The 26,277-nt window shown below is 41.4% G+C and overlaps 2 protein-coding genes and 1 pseudogene across 2 annotated transcripts in view; all 3 read left to right on the forward strand.

Annotated features, from left to right (window-relative positions):
* Positions 1-26,110, forward strand: part of LOC146634560 (protein NLRC3-like) — a 92,353-nt gene extending 66,243 nt beyond the window's left edge. The window contains exons 6-10 of the mRNA XM_085377361.1: positions 95-1,901; positions 2,280-2,453; positions 19,507-19,680; positions 25,379-25,425; positions 25,587-26,110. Of these exons, the coding sequence (XP_085233487.1) occupies positions 95-1,901; positions 2,280-2,453; positions 19,507-19,680; positions 25,379-25,425; positions 25,587-26,110 (2,726 nt within the window). The remainder of the gene's footprint in view (positions 1-94; positions 1,902-2,279; positions 2,454-19,506; positions 19,681-25,378; positions 25,426-25,586) is intronic.
* The window catches only part of LOC146634559 (protein NLRC3-like), a 188,647-nt gene that overhangs the window by 66,275 nt on the left and 96,095 nt on the right, over positions 1-26,277 (forward strand). The window lies entirely within an intron of this gene.
* Positions 1-26,277, forward strand: part of LOC146634561 (NACHT, LRR and PYD domains-containing protein 12-like) — a 133,801-nt pseudogene that overhangs the window by 59,983 nt on the left and 47,541 nt on the right.

Here is a 26,277-nt window from a genome sequence, read left to right on the forward strand (position 1 = left end):
CTGGCTAATTTTTTTTTTTTTTACCAACTTTTAATTAGAACGTGTGCATTTGATATTTCCATAAATTGTCATTTTTATCTATTTGTTATTTTAGAAACTTTAATTAGGGACTCCCATTGGAGCCAAGTTGAAATTAAATCTAAGCTGCAGAAGAAGTTCCAGTGTGTGTTTGAGGGGATCGCTAAAGCAGGAAGCCCAACCATTCTGAATCAGATCTACACAGAGCTCTACATCACAGAGGGAGGGACTGCAGAGGTCAATAATGAACATGAGGTCAGACAGATTGAAACAGCATCCAGGAAACCAGACAGACCAGAAACAACAATCAGACAAGAAGACATCTTTAAAGCCTCGCCTGGAAGAGACAAACCAATCAGAACAGTGCTGACAAAGGGAGTGGCTGGCATTGGGAAAACAGTCTTAACACAGAAATACAGCCTGGACTGGGCTGAAGACAAAGCCAACCAGGACATCCAGTTCATATTTCCATTCACTTTCAGAGAGCTGAATGTGCTGAAAGAGGAAAAGTTCAGCTTGGTGGAACTTGTTCATCACTTCTTTACTGAAACCAAAGAATCAGGAATCTGCAGTTTTGAAGCCTTCCAGGTTGTATTCATCTTTGATGGTCTGGATGAGTGTCGACTTCCTCTGGACTTCAACAAAACTAAAATCCTAACTGACCCTAGACAGTCCACCTCAGTGGATGTGCTGCTGACAAACCTCATCAGGGGGAAACTGCTTCCCTCTGCTCACCTCTGGATAACCACACGACCTGCAGCAGCCAATCAGATCCCCCCTGACTGTGTTGACATGGTGACAGAGGTCAGAGGGTTCACTGACCCACAGAAGGAGGAGTACTTCAGGAAGAGATTCAGAGATAAGAAGCAGGCCAGCAGGATCATCTCCCACATCAAGACATCACGAAGCCTCCACATCATGTGTCACATCCCAGTCTTCTGCTGGATCACTGCTACAGTTCTGGAGGATGTGCTGGAAACCAGAGAGGGAGGACAGCTGCCCAAGAACCTGACTGAGATGTACATCCACTTCCTTGTGGTTCAGGCTAAAGTGAAGAAGGTCAAGCATGATGGAGGAGCTGAGACAGATCCACACTGGAGTCCAGAGAGCAGGAAGATGATTGAGTCTCTCGGGAAACTGGCTTTTGATCAGCTGCAAAAAGGAAACCGGATCTTCTATGAATCAGACCTGACAGAGTGTGGCATCGATATCAGAGCAGCGTCAGTGTACTCAGGAGTGTTCACACAGATCTTTAAAGAGGAGAGAGGACTGTACCAGAACAAGGTGTTCTGCTTTGTCCATCTGAGTGTTCAGGAGTTTCTGGCTGCTCTTCATGTCCATCTCACCTTCATCAACTCTAGAGTCAATCTCCTGGAAGAACAACCAACCTCCCAGACATTTAAGCGAAGAAATTCTCTTGGGAGACAGATTTCATTTGAGAGTGCTGTGGACAAGGCCTTACAGAGTCCAAATGGACACCTGGACTTATTCCTCCGCTTCCTCCTGGGTCTTTCAGTGAAGATCAATCAAACTCTCCTACGAGGTCTGCTGACACAGACAGAAAGTAGCTCACAGACTAATCAGGAAACAGTCCAGTTCATCAAGGAGAAGCTCAGTGAGAATTTGTCTGCAGAGAAAAGCATCAATCTGTTCCACTGTCTGAATGAACTGAATGATTGTTCTCTAGTGGAGGAGATCCAACAGTCCCTGAGATCAGGAAGTCTCTCCACAGATAAGCTGTTTCCTGCTCAGTGGTCAGCTCTGGCCTTCATCTTACTGTCATCAGAAAAAGATCAGGATGTGTTTGACCTGAAGACATATTCTGCTTCAGATGAGGCTCTTCTGAGGCTGCTGCCAGTGGTCAAAGTGTCCAACAAAGCTCTGTGAGTACACATCTATGCACACTTTGATTGTTGAAAAATTTATGTAATTTACGGTTTATAGCAACAGAAAGCTTTAGCATTTCCAAAACATTTGTGGATGTAAACCTTATTAAAATGGAACCAGAGCTTTTCTTTAACTCTTCAAAAACGAATATTAATAAAAAGAAAATAATAAAAATCCCTGAACGGAGCTAAAACAACTTGTTTCCAACAGAGGATGAATAGTGGCTGCATCAGGGTTTAGTATTTGTGAATTAAGTGTGATAATGAATTAGAAGTTCTATTCTTATTTATGAGATGGACATGGAATTTTTGTTTTACTTATAGTAAGTTGAAAATAACTAATTTTATTTAATCGTAAATATAACTGATTTTCAGACTATCTGGCTGTAACCTATCAGAGAGAAGCTGTGAAGCTCTGCAATCAGTTCTCATCTCTAAGTCTTTTACTCTGGGGGAACTAGACCTGAGTAACAATGATCTGCACGACTCTGGAGTAAAGCTGTTGTCTGTTGGATTGAAGAGTCCAAACTGTACCCTGGAAACTCTCAGGTGAGGTTATAGGGGTTAGGTTAATTGGTCATTCTAAATAACCCACAGGTGTGAATGTGAGTATGAATGGTTTTTTGTCTCTATGTGTTAGTGCTCTTACCTTATGGCAGCGACACTGAAAAGGACAGACAGAAGACAATAGCCTTCTTATTTAATGGGAAGACCAAGTCTAAACAAGAAGTCAAACAAGGGATAATGCCAGAGACCCAAACGTTTTGCAATTAACCCAGAAAAATGAAAGGAAGGTACACAATGACATTACAGCAAAGGCTAAAAGGAAGTGCATTACATGGTTTATCTAAATTATACTTTTATGTTTTCCAGTAAGTCAAAACTATTTAATTCCATGAACAAAACTGCCCCGTTTGTTTCCTTTTCTGTATTAGCTGGCTTTTTAAAAGTATGTTTATACACTCCTCAAAAAATAAAGGGAGCAGAAAAATCAGACATCCCATATCTGAATGAATGAATGAATCTATCTATCTATCGATCTATCGATCTATCGATCTATCTATCGATCTATCGATCGATCGATGAAGCTGAGAGGCCAGACCTCCCTCTCCCCAGCCACCTCCTCCAGCTTATCTGGGGGAACACCAAGGTATTCCCAGGCCAGCTGAGAGATATAATCTGTCCAGTGTGTCCCGGGTCTGCCCCGGGGCCTCCTCCCAGTGGGACATGCCCGGAACACCTCACCCAGGCGGCATCCTTGTCAGATGCCCGAACCATCTCAACTGGCTCCTTTCGATGTGAAGGAGCAGCGGCTCTACTCTGAGCCCCTCCCGAATGGTCAAACTTCTCACCCTATCTCTAAAGGAGAGGCCAGCCACCCTTCAGAGGAAGCCCATTTCCACCGCTTGTATCTGCAATCTCGTTCTTTGGGTCACTACCCACAGCTCGTGACTATAGGTGAGGGTAGGGACATAGATCGACCGGTAAATTGAGAGCTTGGCTTCTACACTAAGCTCCCTGTTCACCACGACAGATCGGTACAGGGTTCGCATCACTGCGGCCGCAACACCAATTCACCTACCGATCTCCGGCTCCCTTCTCCTGTCAGTCGTGAACAAGACCCCGTGATACTTGAACTCCTCCACTTGGGGCAGGAACTCGTCCGTGACCTGGAGTGGGAACTCCATCCTTTTTAGGTTGAGGACCACGGGCTCAGATTTGGAGGTGCTGATCCTCATTCGCGCTGCTTCACACTCGGCTGTGAACCATTCCAATACGAGCTCGAGGCCATCACACGATGAAGCCAACAGAACCACATCATCCGCAAAAAGCACAAAGTATTTACTCACTGTGTCTTTACTGTTTTGCTAGCTTAGCTTAGCTCGTAGCGGACTCGCTAGGAGCATGACCTCTTCACCTGTCCCTCCTGCGCTTTCCTGCTCATTGTGTCAGATCTTTACCTCGGGCTCCTTTAACAGTAATGATAGTTGTAACAAATGTAGCATATTTGCAGCTCTGGAGGTCAGGATTACTGAATTGGAGACTCGGCTTGATGATTTCAAGTTGTTCCCTTACACTATAAAGGCCCTTGAAGATACTATTGGTGTGATTTCCTCTGTTATCACTGTTATCATCTTCAATGCCCTGTAACAACATAGAGCAGAGCAGCTATCTGAACGCTACTCCAACAGAGGTTGATTATCTTGTTAATAATTTTACCTCCTCACTACGTACGACTCTGGATACTGTAGCTCCTGTGAAAACTAAGGCCTCAAACCAGAAGTACCTGACTCCGTGGTATAATTCTAAAACACGTAGCCTAAAGCAGATAACTCGTAAGCTGGAGAGGAAATGGCGTGTCACAAATTTAGAAGATGATAGTTTAGCCTGGAGAAATAGTTTGTTGCTTTATAAGAAAGCCCTCCGCAAAGCCAGAACATCTTACTATTCATCACTGACTGAAGAAAATAAGAACAACCCCAGGTTTCTCTTCAGCACTGTAGCCAGGCTGACAAAATTCAGAGCACTGTTGAGCCAACCATCCCTTTAATGTTAACAAGTAATGACTTCATGAACTTCTTTACAAATAAAATTTTAATCATTAAAGAGAAAATTATCCATAATCATCTCACAGGTGTAATATTATCTACAGCTAGTTTTAGTACCATTGATATTCATTTAGACTCTTTTTCTCCAATTGATCTTTCTGAGTTAATTTCAATAATTACTTCCTCCAAACATCAATGTCCCTTTTAGACCCTGCCATTAATTAATTCTTCGATCTTAAATATGATCAACCTATCTCTAATAATCGGCTATGTACCACAGGCCTTCAAGGTGGCTGTAGTTAAACCTTTACTCTAAAAGCATCTCTAGACCCAGCAGTCTTAGCTAATTATAGGCCAATCTCCAACCTTCCTTTCATATCAAAAATCCTTGAAAGAGTAGTTGTCAAACAGCTAACAGATCATCTGCAGAGGAATGGCTTATTTGAAGAGTTTCAGTCAGGTCTCAGAGCTCAGCACAGCACAGAAACAGCTTTAGTGAAGGTTACAAATGATCTTCTTATGGCATCTGACAGTGGACTCATCTCTGTGCTTGTCCTGCTAGACCTTAGTGCAGCATTCGATACTGTTGTCCATAATATCCTATTAGAGCGATTAGAACATGCTGTAGGTATTACAGGTACTGCGCTGCAGTGGTTTGTATCATATCTATCTAATAGACTCTAATTTGTGCATGTAAATGGAGAGTCCTCTTCACACACTGAGGTTAATTATGGAGTTCCACAGGGTTCAGTGCTAGGACCAATTCTGTTTACAATATACATGCTTCCCCTAGGCCAGGGGTCAGCAACCTTTAACACCCAAAGAGCCATTTGGACCCAGTTTCCACGCAAAAGAAAACACTGCAAGCCGCAAATACTTTGTGACATCTAAAATGAAGATAACACTGTATATATTGTTTTTTTTACCTTATGCTTTGTGTGAACAACTAAAGTGTGTTGCTTATGAAATCCATGAAGTGCTACAGAGAAAATTACATTTTATTTATGTAATTAACACATTTTGAACTCTCTTAAAGAAATGTAACAAAAAGGAGAGACACCCAGCTGAACTAAAATGATCCATGTAGCAAAGAAAAACTGTTGTGTACTGCTCCCCTTATATCACCTTTGGGCTTTTGGAGCATAGCAGAGCCTTGACCTGAATTTTAAAAAATAATTGGAAAAAAGCACTATGCTACTTAAAAAAATGAAAAATAAATATTTGCAAAATTCTTCATAAATATTTATTTATTTACTCATATGTATTTTACATGGTAAATGTGTGTGGCGGGGCGTGGTCTGCAGTACCGCTGCATGGGAGGCGTACGCACCTGAGCTGCACCCGCAATCACGCCTCGCCGCCTTAAAGTCTGTGCTCGCTTTGCTATTGCGTTGTCGGGCTGTGAGCTGAAAAGCTACAGCCAACTGTATGCGTACAGCAACCGTGTGTGAAAAGTGCTCAATAAAGAGGTGCCGAAAAGCATGCTCATGAAAACATCGTCAGGTCTGTCGTGATATGTTTACAATGGAACTTCTGCTCCTGAACCTCTGCGCACAGTGAAGTCACTTTCATCTTTACGCAGGAGTGTAAGCTGTCATCTGTGAGGCGGGAGCGGTGTTTTTTTTTTAACATAGTTTGCGGTGGAGCTGCTGACATAATGTGGATCCGAAGATCCATAATTGGCCTACCTGGGGTTGAAAGTCTCGATAAATGCACGGCGTTTCGGCGAGTATACCAGCTTCCGCGAGTGTGACGCTTATTTTGAGCGACGAAAAATAATGAAATATAATTTTATTTTTATATTTCAATATCACAGTAATCTTTCAATTTAGAACTACAAGTTTAAAAAGAACTAATACAAAAAAATACACTTCAGGTAAATACTTGTAATTTATTTTCCCAAACCACGCGGAGCCGCAGAATAAGGACTAAAGAGCCGCATGCGGCTCTGGAGTCGCAGGTTGCCGAACCCTGCCCTAGGCAATATCATTATAAGAGTATACACTTTCACTGCTATGTCTGTCCATGAAGCCAGATAACACACACCAATTAGTTAAACTGCAGGAATGTCTTAAAGACATAAAGACCTGGATGGCTGCTAACTTTCTGCTTCTTAATTCAGATAAAACTCAGGTTATTTTACACGGCCCTGAAAATCTTAGAAATATGGTATCTAAACAGATTCTTATTCTGGGTGGCATTACCTTGGCCTCCAGTAACGCTGTGAGGAACCTTGGAGTCAATTTTGACCAGGATATGTCCTTCAATGCACATATTAAACAAATATGTAAGACTGCTTTCTTCCATTTGTGCAACATCTCTAAAATTAGAAATATCCTGTCTCAGAGTGATGCTGAAAAACTAGTTCATGCATTTATTACTTCCAGACTGGACTACTGTAATTAATTATTACCAGGATGTCCTAAAAAAAAAAATCCTAAAAAACTTTCAATTAATCCAAAATGCTACAGCAAGAGTCCTGACAGGGACTAGAAAGAGAGAGCATATTTCTCCTGTATTGGCTTCCCTTCATTGGCACCCTGTTAAATCCAGAATTCAAAATCCTGCTCCTCATATAAAAGGTCTTAAATAATCAGGCCCCATCTTATCTTAATGACCTTATAGTAGCACAGACCTTCCCAAAGTGTGGGGCCCGCCCCCTAGGGGGGGGGGGGGGGGGCAGAGCCATTGCAGGGGGGGCGCTATATGAAAAGGGGAGGGGGGGGCAAAACACTTGGACACTGATAGCACAGGGCGGCCACAGAAACGCAAAGCAGGAGATGAAGCATAGCTGAATATGTTTCCAAACCAACTTCATTCTAAGCCAAAGACTAGAAAATATGGTGAAGTGCACAAGTGCCAAGGTAGGTCTCCCTGCAGAATTGGTTTTCCCTGTGTCGGGAGCAGCGCTGGGCTGTTTAAATCATGGACAAACAGTATCCCACATTCTTGATTTTTAGTACACAAACACTTGTTGAAATGACTAACTACTCCTGATTCTGATTCTGATATCAGGCTGATCCTGCCACGATTTGTTCAAATCACGGACAAACAGTATCCCACAGCTGTTTATATTTTTGAACCCATTTTGCACAGAGAGGCATTTTTTGAAAAATGTATTGATAGCAAAGTTGAATATTATTACACAGGGAAAAAAACAACTACAGGTAAAATAATAAATAAATAGTAAAATAATCATACAATAATAACCGTGACGCCTCTGCCTTTCTAAATGGAGGGACAGTAATTGCATGTGTATATGTAAGCGTTTAAAACCTGCAGATAGTCAGATTAACAGTAACAGTATTTTGTCTCTATCTGCCATTCTGCATTTCATCTCACGTAAACAATAACGTGGCGCACAGCGTGACGTGAAAAAAGGCACATACCTTTGACGTTGCATGATGAACTCTATATTCCTCGTCCATACATAGACGCAAAAAAGGAGCTTTAAAAAAAATCTCAGTTTTAGGTGATTCGAAACGCTGTTTACGTGTAGACGAAACAGCTGCATTGTCAAAAATACCCGTGTAGGTGTGGACGTAGTGTAAAAGAGTTAGTAGTTTATTTTATTACTACCTGTCATTTATTGCATATTACTTGTATTTGCTTAATTGTTTACTAAATGTTTGTGGTGTGAAATAAACTGCAATGGAGCAAAATAAGTGTGTGTGTGGTTGGAGGATGTGTTTGTGCGTGCGCGCGTGCATGCGCGGGGGGGTGGCGAACATTTTTCTTGTAAGACAAAGGGGGGCCTAGCAAATAAAGTTTGGGAACCATTGTAGTAGCATATCACCCTATTAGAGCACTTCGCTCTCACACTGCAGGCCTACTTGTTGTTCCTAGAGTATTTAAAAGTAGAATGGGAGGCAGAGCCTTCAGCTTTCAGGCCCCTCTTCTGTGGAACCAGCTTCCAGTTTGGATTCGAGAGACAGACACTATCTCTACTTTTAAGATTAGGCTTAAAACTTTCCTTTTTGCTAAAGCATATAGTTAGGGCTGGACCAGGTGACCCTGAATCCTCCCTTAGTTATGCTGCAATAGACGTAGGCTGCCGGGGATTCCCATGATGCATTGAGTTTTCCCTTTCCAGTCACCTTTCACACTCTGTGTTAATAGACCTCTCTGTTATTAACCCTTTAAGACCTACCATAGAACCAAGTCCGCCAGAGCTTATATTATATTTTTACATGCTGTAGAGCCATTTTTGGGAGCATTTCAAGTTGCTATACATCAATACAACCATTATAGCCCAGATTCTAATAATATGTATTCATTAAGTGCATAGTAATTACATAAATTGCAAAAAAGTGCAATAAACTACAAAAAAATTTAAAATCGTTTTTGCTTTTTTAACATATATTTGTAGTTAGAGAAATTTAAGAGGCTTATCCCTCAAAACTGTAAATACAAAAAAGTTGCACAAAATAGTTTCCCACCACAGGAAATTTATTTTGAGTGTCTTCATAGTTTTATTTTTGAAATACACCAATTTTTATACACTGCAGGAAAAACGAAAATAAATATTATACTGCAAATTTGCAAAAAAGCAGTATATGCATCAAAATAAACTATTTCCAGCAGTGCAATATAAGTCCTAAGCATCCCAGAAACGACACAGAAAGGCATAAAGTCAAAGATAACTTTTAAAAAGACCAGTATATGCCCTAAGGCCCTGATCGTAAAAAAGACTACATTTCCGCGAAAATGACGTCACTTCCGGTTTCGGGCAGGTAATGGCGGAAATGCAAAAGTTCGCGCTGACGTCTATTCCTTTTTTTTTTTTTTTTTTTTTTTTCCCTAAGTGACATCAGAAACAGCAGCATGTGACATCACGTGATGGCGGAGCTTCAGTTCATCCTTTGTCATCTTTTTTTTTTTTTTTTTAATAGGACAGGGGGAAAGAATGAAAGAAAGAGGGGGAGAGAAAGAAAGAAAACCAAAGGGGAGAAGAGACGGTGAGAAGGGGGGGAAGAGAGAAAAAAACAAACAAACAACAAAAACAAACTCCTGGGTCACCTGTATGGAGAAAAAAAACAAAACAAACAAACAGAGGAGACAGCAAACAACAAAGAGCAACATAATAATAGAAAAAAAAAGCACCATCACAATAAACTAGCTAGTCATAGATATCAATAGTTACTAAATAATAGACGATATTGTTCAGCACGCAAGATAGACAGCGCACAGTGTGCTTTGAGGCAGCAGCCAAGAAAGCTTTAGTCCGCGTCTGTGAATACCCATGCGTACACCTGTGTGCATACCTGTGTGGATCAGCATGCTTGCATTCCAAAGGTTTCTCCATGTAATGATCTGCTAGGGAGTGTGGGGAGCCACAGCCCTGTCCTTTATGGTATCAAGCGGGTATGGAGGAGATCAAAACTCCAGACATCCAGAGGCCCCCAGAACACAAGAGACCAAGGAAGACCCACAGAGGGGCAGCTGCGCCACTGTCCCAGTAAGAGCTAAGGAGAGTCCCAGATGAGGGCTCATTCAGCAGCCGCGGAGCAGAAGCCAGGGGGAGTTGCAGCGATGCGCCCGTGGGCTCCGCCGGCAGCCAGCTGTGCCTGAGTGACCGAGCCCCAGGCCGAGAGGCCGGGGGCACCCCACCTCCGAAATGGCCCGAGCGAGCCCCAATAAGCGGCCGCCAAGGAGTGAGCCGGTGTGTACCCGGACGCCCACCCCCAGATACAAAGAACCACCAACGCTCCGACACCTGAGGGAGTCCGCCACCGGCAGGGGAAGTGGTGGTGGGTGGAGATAGGCCTCCATACCTTGGAAGGCCCGAGATGTCCCCAGAGAGGTGGCGTCTGATACCCGACCTGACATATAGATACAAACATACAGGCACACACAGACACAAACATCCATTCCCACCCTCATGCTCTCATGTGCACTACACATTCAACCGACGTGGAGACAAATATAAAGAGACGCTGTATCCACAGTATTTCTGATTTCGCGCCATTACCCCGATTCATAGCGGAAGCTGGTTTTTTACTTCCGCTTGCGCTGTTGTTGACAGTTGCGGGGTTACACCTTCACTGTTGATAAAGATTTCTCTCACTGCAGTTTGTTTTACCTGGAGTAAATGGCAACACATCGAAGGTGGATACACAGTAAAGATGTTTTAAAAAGCAGCGAGGACAGTTCAGTTGCAGTGCCTCACCCGTCACTTCTCACGGAGTGGGTAGATGACATGAAACTATGGCCCGATGTTAGCTACATCGACATTATTAATTACCTTGTATTTTCCGAAGGCGTTGATGGCGAGGAATTACGTAATTACAAGAGCACCGAGGCGTATAATTACCTGCACAGCAACAAAATTGATAAAGTACTGCTCAACAAACAAGGCGACTTTATTTTTCTTAAAGCAGCTGTAGAGCCGAGCCAGAGTATTAATCAAGCGAAACACTTAGCATGGGCAATGCTAAGAGAAAGTGGAGTAGTGGAGACAGTCGGCTGTTCCTGTATCGCCGGATTAGGGAGATCATGTAGCCATGCGGCTGCTATTCTGTGGAAGGTATATCACTTATCTGGATATCACAATGTTTAAATCACTGAAACAGAAACACTGGACTGGTCAAAGGCTGTGATTAAGGAGTCACGCTACTGCCATCTAGCCAAGTATTACGTGGAGCACTGTTTACATGTGAAAGCCACTCGTTAACTTTGTGTGGGCTGTATGCTGTACAATCACATGAAGATAAAATATTAAAAAAATAAAAGACTGCACATTAAGGTCAAATTTACAAGACAAGAAAAACTATAGTTATAAGAAGTGACACAGAGTAGTATAATACATGTTTGTTTATATATATGTATATTTGTACACACACACTACTTTGAAAAAAATTAGACTGTGGATGTATATTTCTGCATCAAAAAGTAACTGACTATTAATATGAAATGGATAATATGGGTGACTTTGCCAGTGTTTATATCTGTTTTGGATATGATTCAGGTGTATTGACCCAGGGTCATATCTATAACATGCAGGACACCAACCGTGTACTGCTTTTGTTAGTGTAAACTTCCTCGTTATGTTAAATCTTGAGTATTGACAGTGAGAAAAAACTATTAATGTTTGTTACAGGTGCAGAATGCTGCGATCAGTGGAAAGACAGGGCTTGCGTGTACAGACGAGCAGCGCAGGTGGAATGCAGGGACAGCAAAGAACCTTGAACCTAAACGTCTAAGCCAGATAAACTTCAGACATCACAGGGCAGAGCAGCAGTACGATGTGAACTCCCGGACTGCAGTGACACAATCTCTCCCTAACACACCATATCACCTTACACATCAAGACTTTATTGACAGTGTTAGCAAAGCACCAGTGAAGCCACTTTTCCTCCTCAAGAACACATTAATTGGAAAGTGTTACAATGCCTCGCCATCTGCAGGTCCTCACCGCAACAGTAAAGTTGATGAGCAATTTTTTCAGCCACACCAAGCACACAGTTACAAACTAAGCTGTAATCCATGCAGGGCATTCTACCAGGCATACATTCAAGTTTCTGAAGAGCAAGCAGAACAATTACAAGAAGAAACAAAAGAGCAAAGTGCATCTGATTTGTGGCACAACTGCAGGAAAATCAGACTTACAGCAAGCTCTGCTAAAAAAGTTCCAGTACGTGCCACCCAAAAAATGACAAATTTTTATCTGAGCACATGTACCCTTCCTTTCGTGGGAATTATGAAACAAACTATGGTAAAGAAAATGAAGTTAAAGCTTGTCATCAGCTGAAAGAACAGGGTATGAACATCCTTCACATGGGTAGTGTTATCAGCATCCAGGAGCCATGGCTCTCTGCGAGTCCTGACGGGGTCATTGACTCAGATGTGCTTCTAGAAATAAAATGTCCTGTGCAGACTTATCCTTCACTCACGGAGCAGCTTACCCAGAAATGCAGCGATATCAAACTGGTAGATGGAGAACTGCAGCTGCAGAAAACTGGCAGCAGAGGCTATTACATGCAAGTGCAACTTACAATGTTTTGCACAGGGCTCAAGACTGCCACACTTGTGATCTGGACACCTACTGAGCATGTTTCATTTACAGTGCAATATGATGAAGCATTTGTAAAGGAACAAGTAAAATGCTTGAGAGGGTTTTACTTCTCATATTTCTTACCTCGACTTGTAGAGGAGTATGCAGCAGGACGGTTTCAGTTAAATGAGAGATACTTGAAGATAATGGGCAAGCTTTAATACATGTTACAACTATAAATGGGACAGTCAGACACCAACATGTCTGCAGAGTTTGGTGTCTGTCTTGTGAATGAAAGGAGACATTCAATATGAAATCTGTTAAATATTTCAATACAACTAAAATGTACGTAGTTGTAACATATGGTGGGAAATGAATGACAAACTGACAACATTAAATGTTGTGAATAGTTCTGTATTTCTGTAATCTTCCAACACAAAAAAATGTCAAGAATGCACAACTAATTATTGTAGATTTGAGAAAAACATTTTTTTTTCATTTAAGAAATTTATCACATTGTGGTTGAATAAAAAAGTAATAATTGTTCAATTGATTGATTGCAATTGTTTTATATATACACATACATACATACATACATACATACGCACACACACACTGTATCACATAACCTTTCATCTAGAACACAAGATAAAAAAGTGAGACCTGGAATTATTTACTCTCTACATATATGTACATCAAATTTTAAAATAATTACATTACACTACGCAACTTTATGTCCTGAGTAACCATCTTAATATCCCCGAGTCCACAATTGTTCATAACATACACAATTATTGTGTATCACGAATGAGATCCTCTCTTAAGTTCACTAGAGCAGCACATATTCTCAGTATCTTGTCTACTTTAGGAGCCATGCTTATAGGAACAATTTGTGAAAGTATTTTGTAGACTTTCAAGCGTCTGATTGCTCTTTCAACATGGATTCTTACATTTGCAATCCGACGTGTGTATGTTACCTGTTCCTCAGTTAGCGGTCTACGTTTTTTTGTGAAAGCGGGTATTACTAATCTAACTTTTCTCTCAAAGAGTAAGTCTTTAATTGTAAAACCTCTATCTGCCATGACTTCATCACCAGGTTTTAGGTATGTTAATATTCCAGAGTCCATTGTGATAAATTTGTCACTACATCGGCCGCCATATGCCGCAGACACAAACATGATTAGTCCACATGGTGCAACAGCAACCAAATATTTGACTGTGTTGTGTGAATAATAATGGCTGTATGATTCCCCTCTTGAGCCCAGATTTCTGGGTTTCTGTAAAAGGGTCTCACTGCAGTCTATAATGCATGTACTATTTGGAAAGTTCTTCTTGAAGGCTTCAGGCATAGTTGCTTGAATAGTTTCTTTTGGCAGCCATGGAATTAATGGTCGGAGAACTTCCTCCAGCTTGTCTAACCAGTGTGAGATGATCTTGCTGGCCATGCTTTGTGATATATGAAACTGGCGGCTTAGGTCACCTATTACACGGTTACTCTTTAATTTCATAAGTGTCATGAGGACTTGATCTCGGACAGGCATGGTAAATTCATTGTTGTCATATCCTTCCAGTGTCGACACAAGTGTGTTAAATGTTTCTAAGGCTATCCCAGTGTACAGCAAAGCGTCTGCATCATTTTGAAGAATGAAATATGCAACTTCATCACACTGAGTCATCTTATCCTGCACATCTTTTCTGCGAGACCTGTTGCAGTATTGATGGTCTTGTTGCGAAGGATCCTCCCACTGTGTGTGGACTGAGTGCAGATGTGGCTCAGGGGGTTGTGTGGAGATGCTGGCCTGGTCTAATTCCACTGAACGTAACACTGTGGAGTCTGAATAAGACAAAAATATGATCAGATGTACAGTCAAATTGTTAGCATAAGAGAAACTGTAAAGTGTCACTTAGCTTATTATATTTGAGTTAAATTTCTCATTCTACATTTTTTCACACAAATGCAAAATCATAAATGTCAACATAAAATGTTCCTAAGTCCCCTAAAAATTTGTCACAATTTTATTCAATTAATGTGATTAGATTTTATTTTACATTCTAAAAAAAGTCACAACTGTTGGTATTTTTGCAAAGGTTGCCTTTAACTTTTTTACTTGAGTTTTCTCGACTTGAAAAAACATGTTCTTTATAAACACAAACCTAAGACTTTTACAGCCCTTGGAGCTAATCTTTTGGCATTATTATTATTATTATAAACTTTCGTTAAAATTTTGACTTTGCTGCTAATAACCAGCTAGTGCTGATACTAACGCCATTCACCATAGGCTATTATTTAGTAAAAGTAAAGAATTGCGTGTTTAAAATGCGAAACTGTGGCAAACCACATTTACACTTTCACTTACCGGGTACAGATTCTGTGTTTTTGTTCGTATTACTGGAAGCTGTCACACTCAAAGTGGTCCGAGTGAGCCTTCTTCTTTTCTTCGGTGGGGGTCGGTCATAGCCCAGATAAAGCTCCGGGTCGGGGTGTAGCTCTGTGGGCTTTTTATCGATAAAATGAAAGGAGCAAACATAAACTCTCTTTGGAGGGTGTTTGAGTCTTAAAGCTGCCAGCCACGCCAGTTTCCGATCCTCCTTCCGCGGCATAGAGTGCAGTGCGTAGGGCGGTGGGCACGGACAGGCCTTTCTAAGTTGTTGATGCTCAAGGCAAAATGTTTCTAATGCGTTTTTCAGTTTTCTTGAATTATTGTGGCAGCCGATGACAGCACACGTTGAACCCGAGCTCATCTTCGAACAGGTAAAGCCACTTATTACCGCACAAAGTAACTGATTTTGTTGTTAGCAACGACTGAACGCTGGGTCTCGCTTTGAGTAACCGGAAGTATAAAACCGGACAACGGAAGTAGTGGTCTGTCATGGCAGCCTACGTACGCTCTTACAGAAACCTGTGGATACGCAATCACACTCCCCAAGCGTACTCTACAAACCGGGTCTAGGTACCCCTGCCCCTGGAGGGGGGAACTGCACCCAGACCCAGGTGGTGTTACCCTTTTCCCTGCGGTGGGGAGAGGCAGACCGCCCCGACTCCGCAGCAGCAGGGAGGCCCCACACCCCAGGCCGCAGCCGGACGGCCAACTCCTCCTAGCCCCCCCTGCTCCAGCAGGCCGCAGAGAACGGGGGTGCTGACGTCTATTCCAACGTAGGAAGTGTTATGAACAGCTGATCGGATTGGCAAAGCGTGTTTCTGGAATATTATGTTTTTGTTCCTGCAAGCGCTTTTTATGCAGTTTTTGCAAAGCTTTATGTGGAAGGAAACCGTGACCTAGGACAAGCTGATGGCATAAGATGTAAGTACAACTCCTCCGGTTTCATATGCAAAAAAAAATTTTGCGCTAGCTTACGTGGTTGCAGTGCTACTGGGATTTAAAAATAGTTACGCAAAACAGAGCGTGTCCGCTCCGATCGGCTCTAAAGGGTTAACCTGTCTCTTATCCACTGCATGTCTTTATCCTGTCTTCCTTCTCTCAACCCAACCAATCACAGCAGATGGCCCCGCCCCTCCCTGAGCCTGGTTCTGCCGGAGGTTTCTTCCTGTTAAAAGGGAGTTTTTTCCTTCCCACTGTCGCCAAAGTGCTTGCTCATAGGGGGTCATATGATTGTTGGGTTTTTCTCTGTATCTATTATTGTAGGCAAGGCAAGGCAAGTTTATTTATATTGCACAATTCAACAACAAGGTGATTCAAAGTGCTTTACAGAGACATTAAAAAACAAAAACAAATAAAAAGCATGATTTAAAATTGATTAAAAAAAACAGAAGATAAAATCAGAACAATAGATAAAATCAGTAGCTAAAATTTAAGTTTTGAAATTTAAGCTTAAAAGTGTGGATTTGGTGTTTCATTCAAATGCAGCTGAAAACAGGTGAGTCTTCAACCTGGATTTAAATAAACTGAGTGTTTCAGCTGATCTGAGGCTTTCTGGGAGTTTGTTCCAGATATATGGAGCATAAAAGCTGAATGCAGCTTCTCCGTGTCTGGTTCTGACTCTGGGAACTGATAAAAAAATGAATCCAGATGACCTGAGGGATCTGGAAGGTTCATATTGGGTCAGAAGGTCACTGATGTATTTTGGTCCTAAACCATTCAGAGCTTTATAGACCAGCATCAGAACTTTAAAGTCTATCCTCTGACGGACAGGCAGCCAGTGTAAAGACCTCAGAGCTGGACTGATGTGGTCCACTTTTTTGGTCTTAGTGAGGACTCGAGCAGCAGAGTTCTGAATGAGCTGTAGTTGTCTGACTGATTTTTTAGGTAGACCTGTAAAGATGCTGCTACAGGAATCAAGCCTACTAAAGATGAATGCATGGACTAGTTTTTCCAGGTCCTGTTGAGACAGATCATTTATCCTTGAAATATTCTTGAGGTGATAGTAAGCTGATTTTGTTATTGTCTTAATGTGTTTTTCTAAGTTTAGGTCTGCATCCATCACTACACCCAAATTTCTCGCCTGGTTTGTGGTTTTTAGGTGTATAGATTGAAGTTCTCTGGTGACCTGTAATCATTTTTCTTTGGCGCCAAAGACTATTACCTCAGTTTTGTTTTTGTTTAGCTGGAGAAAATTGTGGCACAACCAGTCATTAATTTCCTCAATGCATTTACCAAGAGTTTGTACAGGGCCTCGGTCTCCTGGTGACATTGTGATATATATTTGTGTGTCATCTGCATAGCTTTGATAGTTTATTTTGTTGTTCTTTATAATCTGTGCCAGTGGGAGCATGTAAATGTTAAACAGAGGGGGTCCCAAGATGGAACATTGGGGAACTCCACATGTGATACTTGTCTGCTCAGATGTGAAGTTACCTATTGATACAAAGTATTTCCTGTTTTCTTAGTATGTTTTGAACCAGTTTAGTACAGTTCCTGAAAGACCTGCCCAGTTCTCCAGTCGTTTGAGTAATATGTTGTGGTCAACTGTATCAAATGCTGCACTGAGATCCAGTAAAACTAAAACTGACATTTTTCCACTGTCTGTATTCAGACATATGTCATTAAACACAGAGTGGTTTCAGTGCTGTGGTTCTGTTTAAAACCTGACTGGAAGGCATCATAGCAGTTATTCTGTTTTAAGAAGTAATTGAGCTGTTGAGAAACTGCTTTTTCAATGATCTTACTTAAAAATGGGACATGGGATTCACTCTACAATATAAAACACCTTGAGGTGACTGTTGTTGAGAATTGGTGCTATATAAATAAAATTTAATTTAATTGAATTTAATAAATAAAATCGAATTGAAATTTAAAAAAAAAAATTGAATGGCCTGTAGCAATTATCCAGACAGCCCTTGATCTCCATGCAACATTTTATAGGTGTGTCAACCAGGACATCCCTACAACATCAAGAGCCTTCAGGAACTCAGGGTGGATGTGATCCACCCCATGGGCTCTGATTAACTGCCTCAGTCACCTCGCTCCTGGAGATTGGCAGGTCATCCCCTTCGTCCAGAGAATCGTCTTCCTCCACGGAAGACGTGCTAGTAGGATTAAGGAGGTCCTTAGTATTCCTTCCATCGTCCGAACAATTTTCTCAGTCGAAGTCAGCAGCGCTCAACCCGCACTATACACAGTGCCGGTTGAGCACTGCTTTCCCCGCCTGAGTCGCCTGACTGTTTACCAGAATCTCTTCGAGGCAGTCCAAAAGTCTTTTTCCATGGCCTCTCCGAACTCCTCCCACACCCGAGTTTTGGCTTCAGCCACTACCCAAGCCATTTTACTCTTGGCCTGTCGGTACCTCTCAGCTGCCTCCGAAGTCCCACAGGCTAACCAAGCCTGATAGGACTCCTTCTTCAGCTTGGTGGCTCCTTTCACCTCTGGAGTCCACCATTTGGTTCGGGGGTTACCACCACCTTGTGGCTGCAGCTCAGTGTAGCAGCTTCTACAATGGAGGTGTTGAACATGGTCTATTCAAAGAACAACATTCTCTCCCTCCTGTACACCCACGACTGCAGTTTGACCCACAACAACAATCTCATCATCAAGTTTACTGATGACACTATGGTAGTCAGTCTCATCTCAAAGGGAGATGAGGGAGCCTACTGAGAGAAAGTCCTGAAGTCGGCAGCATGGTGTTTAGAAAAAAAAACCTGGTGCTGAACACTAAGAAAACCAAAGAGGTAATTGTCGACTTCAGGAAACACAGCATTGACTTAGCACCCTTTACATCAACGGGGATTGTGTGGAGAGGGTCCACACCTTCCGGTTCCTTGGTGTCCTCATCTCCACTGACATCTCCTGGACAGACAACATCTCAGCGGTCGTCAAGAAGGCCCAACAGCAGCTGCACTTCCTGAGGGTCCTCAGGAAGTACAAGCTGAACACCAACCTGCTGCTGACCCTCTACCGCTCATCCATTGAGAGCCTCCTAACATACTGCATCATGGTATGGTACAGTAGCTGCACTAAGGCAGATCTAGTGAGGCTTCAGTGTATAGTCAAGGCAGCAGAGAAATAATTGGCTGCCCTCTCCCCTCCCTGATGGACATTTATTCCTCCTGCTGCCTCAGCAGAGCAGCAACCATCATCAAAGACAGTTCCCACCCTGGTTTCAACACGTTCAGCCTGCTTCCCTCATTGAAGCGCTACAGGTGCATCAGCACAAAATCCCACAGACTCAAGAACGGTTTCTTCCCAAAGGCCATAACGACCCTTATCTCACACATACAATGATAATACAGCCCCCCCACCCCAAACACACACACACATCTTTCCCCATTTCCCTCAATGAATCACCACTGTGGAATACAAAATTCTATGTGCAATAACCCAACTGTATATACATTACAGTATTTATTACGTATTTACTTCGTTTACTCCTGTTGGTATATTGTACATTTTTTTTTTCTCTGTTAAAACTGTTCATATGTGTAAAGTGCTGCAGAACTGTGCACCTGGTGAAATCGATTATTTCTGGATGAATACATGATGAAAATTTTAATAATGAATTAAGAATAAGAAAAACAAGTAAAACAATCGTTACGTGCAGTATTCACAGCTAGATGTTTTTTGTTTTTTGTTTTGTTTTGTTTCTTTGGCGGGGGTTTTGTCTGCAGTCTGTCAGGCTGTCTGATCACAGAGGAAGGCTGTACTTCTCTGGCCTCAGCTCTGAGCTCCAACCCCTCCCATCTGAGAGAGCTGGACCTGAGCTACAATCATCCAGGTGACTCAGGACTGAAGCTGCTGTTGGCTGGACTGAAGGATCCAGGCTGGAGACTGGACACTCTCAGGTATGGAGAGAATGTCTGATACAGGAGGAAGAGCTGGAAACACATTGTTTAAATAATTTAATTCTTTAATGTCATGCAGACATGACACAAGTGTTTCTCCTCCTTTCATCTTTTTTATTTCTTCCCCATTCCTGCCAAAGTGCTTGCTCATAGGGGGTAATATGATGATTTCAAGTTGTTCCCTTACATTATAAAGGCCCTTGAAGTTACTATTGGTATGATTTGGCACTATATAAATACAATTTAATCTAAATTGAATATTTATGAGTTATTTATTTGTGAGAAGGCTTTTGGGACAATTTCATGCTCCCAACTTTGAAGAAACAGTTTAATGATAGTGTCTTCCTTTTCTAATATGACTGCTGTTGTGGAGATTTTAAAACAAACTAAATATGGTTTCTAACCAGATTCTTACTCTGGATGGCATTACCTTTGCCTACAGTAACACTGTGAGGAACCTTGGAATCATTTTTGACCAGGATATGTCCTTTGATGCTCATATTGAACAAATATGTAGAACTGCTTTCTTCCATTTGTGCAACATCTCTAAAATTAGAAATATCCTGTCTCAGAGTGATGCTGAAAAACTAGTTCATGCATTTGTTACTTCTATGCTGGAGTCATTAATTCTCTATCATCAGGAAGTCCTAGGAGCTCCCTGAAAGGCCTTCTGTCAGGATCCTGGGTCTCTCGACCCAGTGTTTTGAGTTCCTTGTGTCCCTGTGATTTTGTATTATGATTTATGTTTAAAGGTCTCTTTGTTGTCCTAGTTTATTCTACAGAGTCTAGTGTCCTACTTGAGTTTCTTGTATTTCCTCTTTAGTTCCATGAGTGTTTAGTTGTGTAGCTGTCTTCGGTGTCTCCCTCCGTGTGATGGTGTATATACTGTGATGTGAGTTATTGTGCCTTGTTCCCACTCCTTGTTTTCCATGTTTTCCTCATCCCGTCATGTGCTCCTTCACGTTCTCTCTCTCTCTCCAGGCTGCCTCTATGTGTTACATTTAAGGTCTGTGTCTTGGGTCAGCATTTTCAGTTCAGTGTCCTCCCTGTCTCGTTATGCGTAAATGTCTTCAGCTGTGCTCCCTGTGTGTTCCCACGTCCCTCATTACCTTCTGTGTATTTATGTCGGTCTCCCTCTAGTCCATGTCGTGGCGTCCCTCTTTGCTGTGTTTCCCTGTGTGTCTCCTTGAGTATCAGTTTAGCTTTTTCCCAGTTTAGTTTATTTCTAGTTTTGTATGCTCTCCCCATGTCTGCCAATAAAGCTGTGGCATTTTGAGTTCATCCCCCATGTCAGTGAATCTGCATTTGGGTCCTTCTCCTGCCTGCGCACAGCTGAATCATGACACCTTCAGTTAATCCAAAATGCTGCAGCAAGAGTCCTGACAGGGACTAGAAAGAGAGAGCAGATTTCTCCTGTTTTGGCTTCCCTTCATTGGCTTCCTGTTAAATCCAGAATTGATTTCAAAATCCTGCTCCTCACATACAAGGTCTTAAATAATCAGGCCCCATCTTATCTCAATGACCTTGTAGTACCATATCACCCTATTAGAGCACTTCGCTCTCACACTGCAGGCCTACTTGTTGTTCCTAGAGTATTTAAAAGTAGAATGGGAGGGAGAGCCTTCAGTTTTCAGGCCCCTCTTCTGTGATGCCAGCTTCCAGTTTGGATTCGGGAGACAGACACTATCTCTACTTTCAAGATTAGCCTTAAAATCTTCCTTTATGATAAATCATGTAGTTAGGCCTGGATCAGGTGACCGTGAATCCTCCCTTAGTTATGCTGCAATAGGTGTAGGCTAATGGGGAATTCCCATGATGCACTGAGTTTTTCCTTTCCAGTCACCTTTCTCACTCACTATGTATTAATAGACCTCTCTGCATTGAATCACACTTGTTATTGATCTCTGGCTCTCTTTCACAGCAGTCTTCCATCCTGTCTTTCTTCTCTCAACCCAACCGGTCGCAGCAGATAGCTGCCCTTCCCTGAACACGGTTCTGCCGGAGGTTTCTTCCTGTTAAAAGGGAGTTTTTCCTTCCCACTGTCGCCAAAGTGTTTGCTCATAGGGGGTCACTTGATTATTGGTTTTTTTTCTGTATGTATTATTGTAGGTCCACCTTACAATATAAACGCCTTGAGGCGACTGTTGTTGTGATTTGGCGCTATATAAATAAAATTGAATTGAATTGAATTGAATTCAGCCCCATCCTTAAAATCCTCTCTCACCAGAGAGAATTATGACCTTGTTTTCTGCTTAGCTCACCTTTACATAGCTGATAAGCAGAAGGAGTCTCACTATGTGTTTAACGTCTCCCCAATGAACTTACAATGTGTCAGTGTGTAAGGCATAGAGCATAAGACCCAAGCATACAATTAATGTGAAAGGGATACTATTATTACTAATGTGATATGGTTAAAATATGTGATTAATACAAAGAATAAATTTGCAGTACACTGCTCACCAGTGCTTGAAGTAGGCTAACCTAGCACTAAGAAGAGGTATCCTTTGGCCTACACCTGGAAATCAAGAAAGATACATTATTAGAAAGATTTGTTTATTTATTAGTTACTTTATTTATAGCACTTTTCACAGAAAAAATGTCATGGAGTTCTTTGCAAAACATTTGTATTTTTTAAAGGTGTTTGCTGTCAGTATCTTAAAGAAGCAGCTGAACAATCAGGGAGTGAGCTTTAGTGTCACAAAAATCCAGCTGTACATGAAAAGCTTGATGACCTTAGGCACAGTGTAAAAAAAATCCTTTAAAAACAGTAATATTCCGGCAGCTGGGGCGCCAAAATAATACCGTTAAAATAACAGAAAATAACTTTCTCATAAAAATACAGTTATTTTCAGTAATGACAATACAGTTTGTTGCCCTAATTTTACATGGGATTTTGCCTTTTTCAGGTGCTTTTAAACATTAAATTAGGAACATTTTAATGTGATTAAACAATGAAATTACCTATAAACAAGGTCATTGAATGCAGCAATATTAATAACAATACTTAAATGTGCAGAAATATGCCGTTAACAGTTGGTTTAAATGATAATGGATATCATTTATGTAGCGCTTTTCAAGACCCTCAAAGCGCTTTACAAATCCACTATTCATTCACTCTCACATGCACACACTGGTGGAGGCAGCTACAGTTGTAGCCACAGCTGCCCTGGGGGAGACTGACAGAGGCGAGGCTGCCATATTGCGCCATCGGCCCCTCTGGCCAACACCAGTAGGCAGTAGGTGAAGCGTCTTGTCCAAGGACACAACAACTGAGACTGTCCGAGCCGGGGCTCGAACCGGCAACCTTCCGATTACAAGACGAACTGCCAACTCTTGAGTCACAATTGCCCTAAATAACATTATTTGATGTAAAAAAAAAAGTTCATAAGAATCATTTTATATATTTTTACATAGAATTACATTTGAATTTAACAGTTCAATCTTTCAAATAACGGACAAATATTTGTGAAATTATGATGCATTTGTGAATGTATTTTAACAATCTAAATATGCATATGTACAGACAAATAGATTTAAAAAAATAAGAAAATTATGTTTTATTACATTTACTGTGATTTTATGTTATTTTACATTTGAAATATAAAATCAGTCTATTTTTGTAAATTTAATGATTTTCTAGAAAAACTGTACAAAACTGTAAAATACACAGTAAAATAATTTTATATTACAATTTTTTCTTTTTACAGTGCAGGTCTGGGGGACAGGCAGTAAATTTATCATGTTTAAACCCAGAGACCTTTATTAGTCCCACACATGGGGAATTTGTTGTGTCACAGCAGGAGGTGGAGTTAGAGTAGGATAAGATAAGAATGATAAGGTAAAAAGAATATGATACTATATACAATAGAATAAAAATATTATAAGCAATGGAATAAAATATTATATTGCAGAGAATAAGATGCTACGCTGTCAGGGGCTAAGATGTGAGGAGAGCAGTGGAGGATGTACAAAGTGAGAAATGAGTAAGGGGCACAGACTGAAAATAAGACCTTAGGCAGGTATGTGGCACAGAGAGTAAATTTATTTATGTTTGAACTCAGTGAGTGAGATGAAGAGTGGAAATGGACTACATACACAGGAGCCTGAACCCAAAATACTCTGTATGAAAAGTGAAATAATACTGAGAACAGGTCAAGATGCAGAGGCTGGTGAGGAAGTGACAAAAAGATCTTTAGTGGCCAAAAGGCACAACTTCAAAATCAGGAAACACAAAGTCCATCAAACAGAAGTCTGCAAAAGGAAATATGAGACTCACGGGGGAAAAAATAAACTCAAAAACAGCTTTGTTGCTGATCAGCAGAAATACAAAACTAGCTAAACTTGGAATGTACATGAAACTGAACAGAGCACATGGCAGGGAATGAGGTAGAATGCAATACAGGACAGTTCAAACAGACTAACACAACGGGAAAGAGGAAGCTAAACTAAACAAACTGAAAAAAGAATGCAAGACTGTCAAAACAAAACCGGAAACAATAAGACGCAGTCTAACTCACTTTAAAAACAGCACATGGCCGATCAAAGTGCTGTACAGCAGAAATATATAAAAAAAAAAAAAATACAATAAATAAATAACAGTATCAGTTACCGAGAGTCAAAAGCCAGCTAAGGAAATTGAGATTTTAATGTGGATTTAAAGACCACCTGTACTGGCCTCGTAGAACCACTTTCTACTATCCAGGAGTTAAACACCTCCACACAAAAGTCACTGACGCCAGAGTGGGTTTAGACTTTGCTTTATATGGCAGGTGTGAAACTGTAACAACAAAATACAGTGTATATGAGTGACAAATTAAAATAATTACTTGAGGAGCTGTGTGACCAAGTGCTAATGCTAACACCAAACAGCTGTCTATGAACCATAAATTAGCACGCGTAATACAGCATCTAATTAACTGCTATTAATCAACATAAAGTGCCAAACAATAATGCATACTCACAGGGAATGCCTTTTTATCAGCCTTTCACAGCATAAATCACAGCATAGATCACATTCAGTCGATTGTCTGATTCTTTCTTACACTTCCCCTGTCTGCACACGGACCATGCCTTTCTCTTAAAGGGCCAGTGCACTAACCAAACAAAACAAACATGTACAAATTTGACAACAGTCAGAACACCACCAATGATGTAGATTGCCTAATGTGAAGAGGACGATTGTTCCAAAGTTTCACGGCTAAAATAGACAACGAGTCAAAAAGGGGGGGACATAGGGCTTCAGCAGATCGGACATACCATGACAGACCATTTAAGGGTTTATAAACCAGTCAAAGGATTTTAAAATATATTTAAAACAGATCATAAATTCAATTGAAAGCAAGTGTAAGGAGGCCAGAACTGGAGTAAAATGTTTAAATTTTATTTTCAAGTTTTTTTTAATAACAGTCATGAATAAGAGCAAAGGCAGGGAGGTGTCCTTTCCAGCTAAACAGAAGAGGAATATAAAGATAATGAAGGTGACAGTTTGATCAATCATATTTCATTCAATACAGTGGTGTACTGACAGATCCAGGATAAGTCCAAATCATCAGCAGTTTGATCCACGTATGGATTGAAGTGTTTTTGTTCCATGATGTGTCTGTTCCTTTATCTGTGTGTAACAGTGTGTGTATGAGAGCCATGTAATGTCCATGTGTGCATGCTGACTGTGCTGCTCTGACCCCCCTCCTCCTTTCAGGGTGGAGCCTGCTGGAGTCCAATGGTTGAGACCAGGTCTGAGGAAGTGTAAGTGTGTTTTTAATGGGATTCATGAAAACAAAGCAGCACACATTCAACCATCTTCATCATTCACATCTCTGATGTCAGGAGTCATCATCAAAGGGTCAATCAATGAACAGATGATGGATCAATAACTGCAGCTGGATTCTGTTTGTTCTCTCCATCAGATTCCTGTCGACTCACAATCAACAAAAACACAGTGAACACAAAGCTCCAACTGTCTGACAACAACAGGAAGGTGACACATGTGGAGGAGGTTCAGTCATATCCTGATCATCCAGACAGATTTGATGTTTATCAGCTGCTGTGTAGAGATGGTCTGACTGGTCGCTGTTACTGGGAGGTCGAGTGGAGAGGAAGGGTTTATATATCAGTGAGTTACAGAAACATCAGAAGGAAAGGAGAGAGTAATGACTGTGAGTTTGGACTCGATAATCGGTCCTGGAGGTTGCACTGTGCTAATGATGGTCCTGTTTATGTCTGTCACGATAAGAAATTTGCATCCCCCTCCTCCTCCTCCTCTGTCTCTAACAGAGTAGCAGTGTATGTGGACTGTCCTGCTGGCACTCTGTCCTTCTACAGAGTCTCCTCTGACACTCTGATCCACCTCCACACCTTCAACACCACATTCACTCAAACTCTTTATCCTGGGTTTTGGGTTGATTCTGGTGCCTCAGTGTCCCTGTGCTGAGTGGAGTGTAAAGAGTGTCTCCTGTTAGAGAAACACTCTGACTGTTGAACAGATAGTTCAGTCTGTACATGTCTGTCTCTTTCACTCACAAACACGTTTTCAGATTCATGGATTCAATCAGTTGATGTTTGAAACTGTTCTAAATGATTCCTTGTAAACTTCTTCCT

The sequence above is a fragment of the Diplotaxodon limnothrissa genome, linkage group LG3 (assembly GCF_057381915.1).
Source record: "Diplotaxodon limnothrissa isolate DT_005_m linkage group LG3, D_limnothrissa_male_GT1.1, whole genome shotgun sequence".
Lineage (NCBI taxonomy): Eukaryota > Metazoa > Chordata > Actinopteri > Cichliformes > Cichlidae > Diplotaxodon > Diplotaxodon limnothrissa.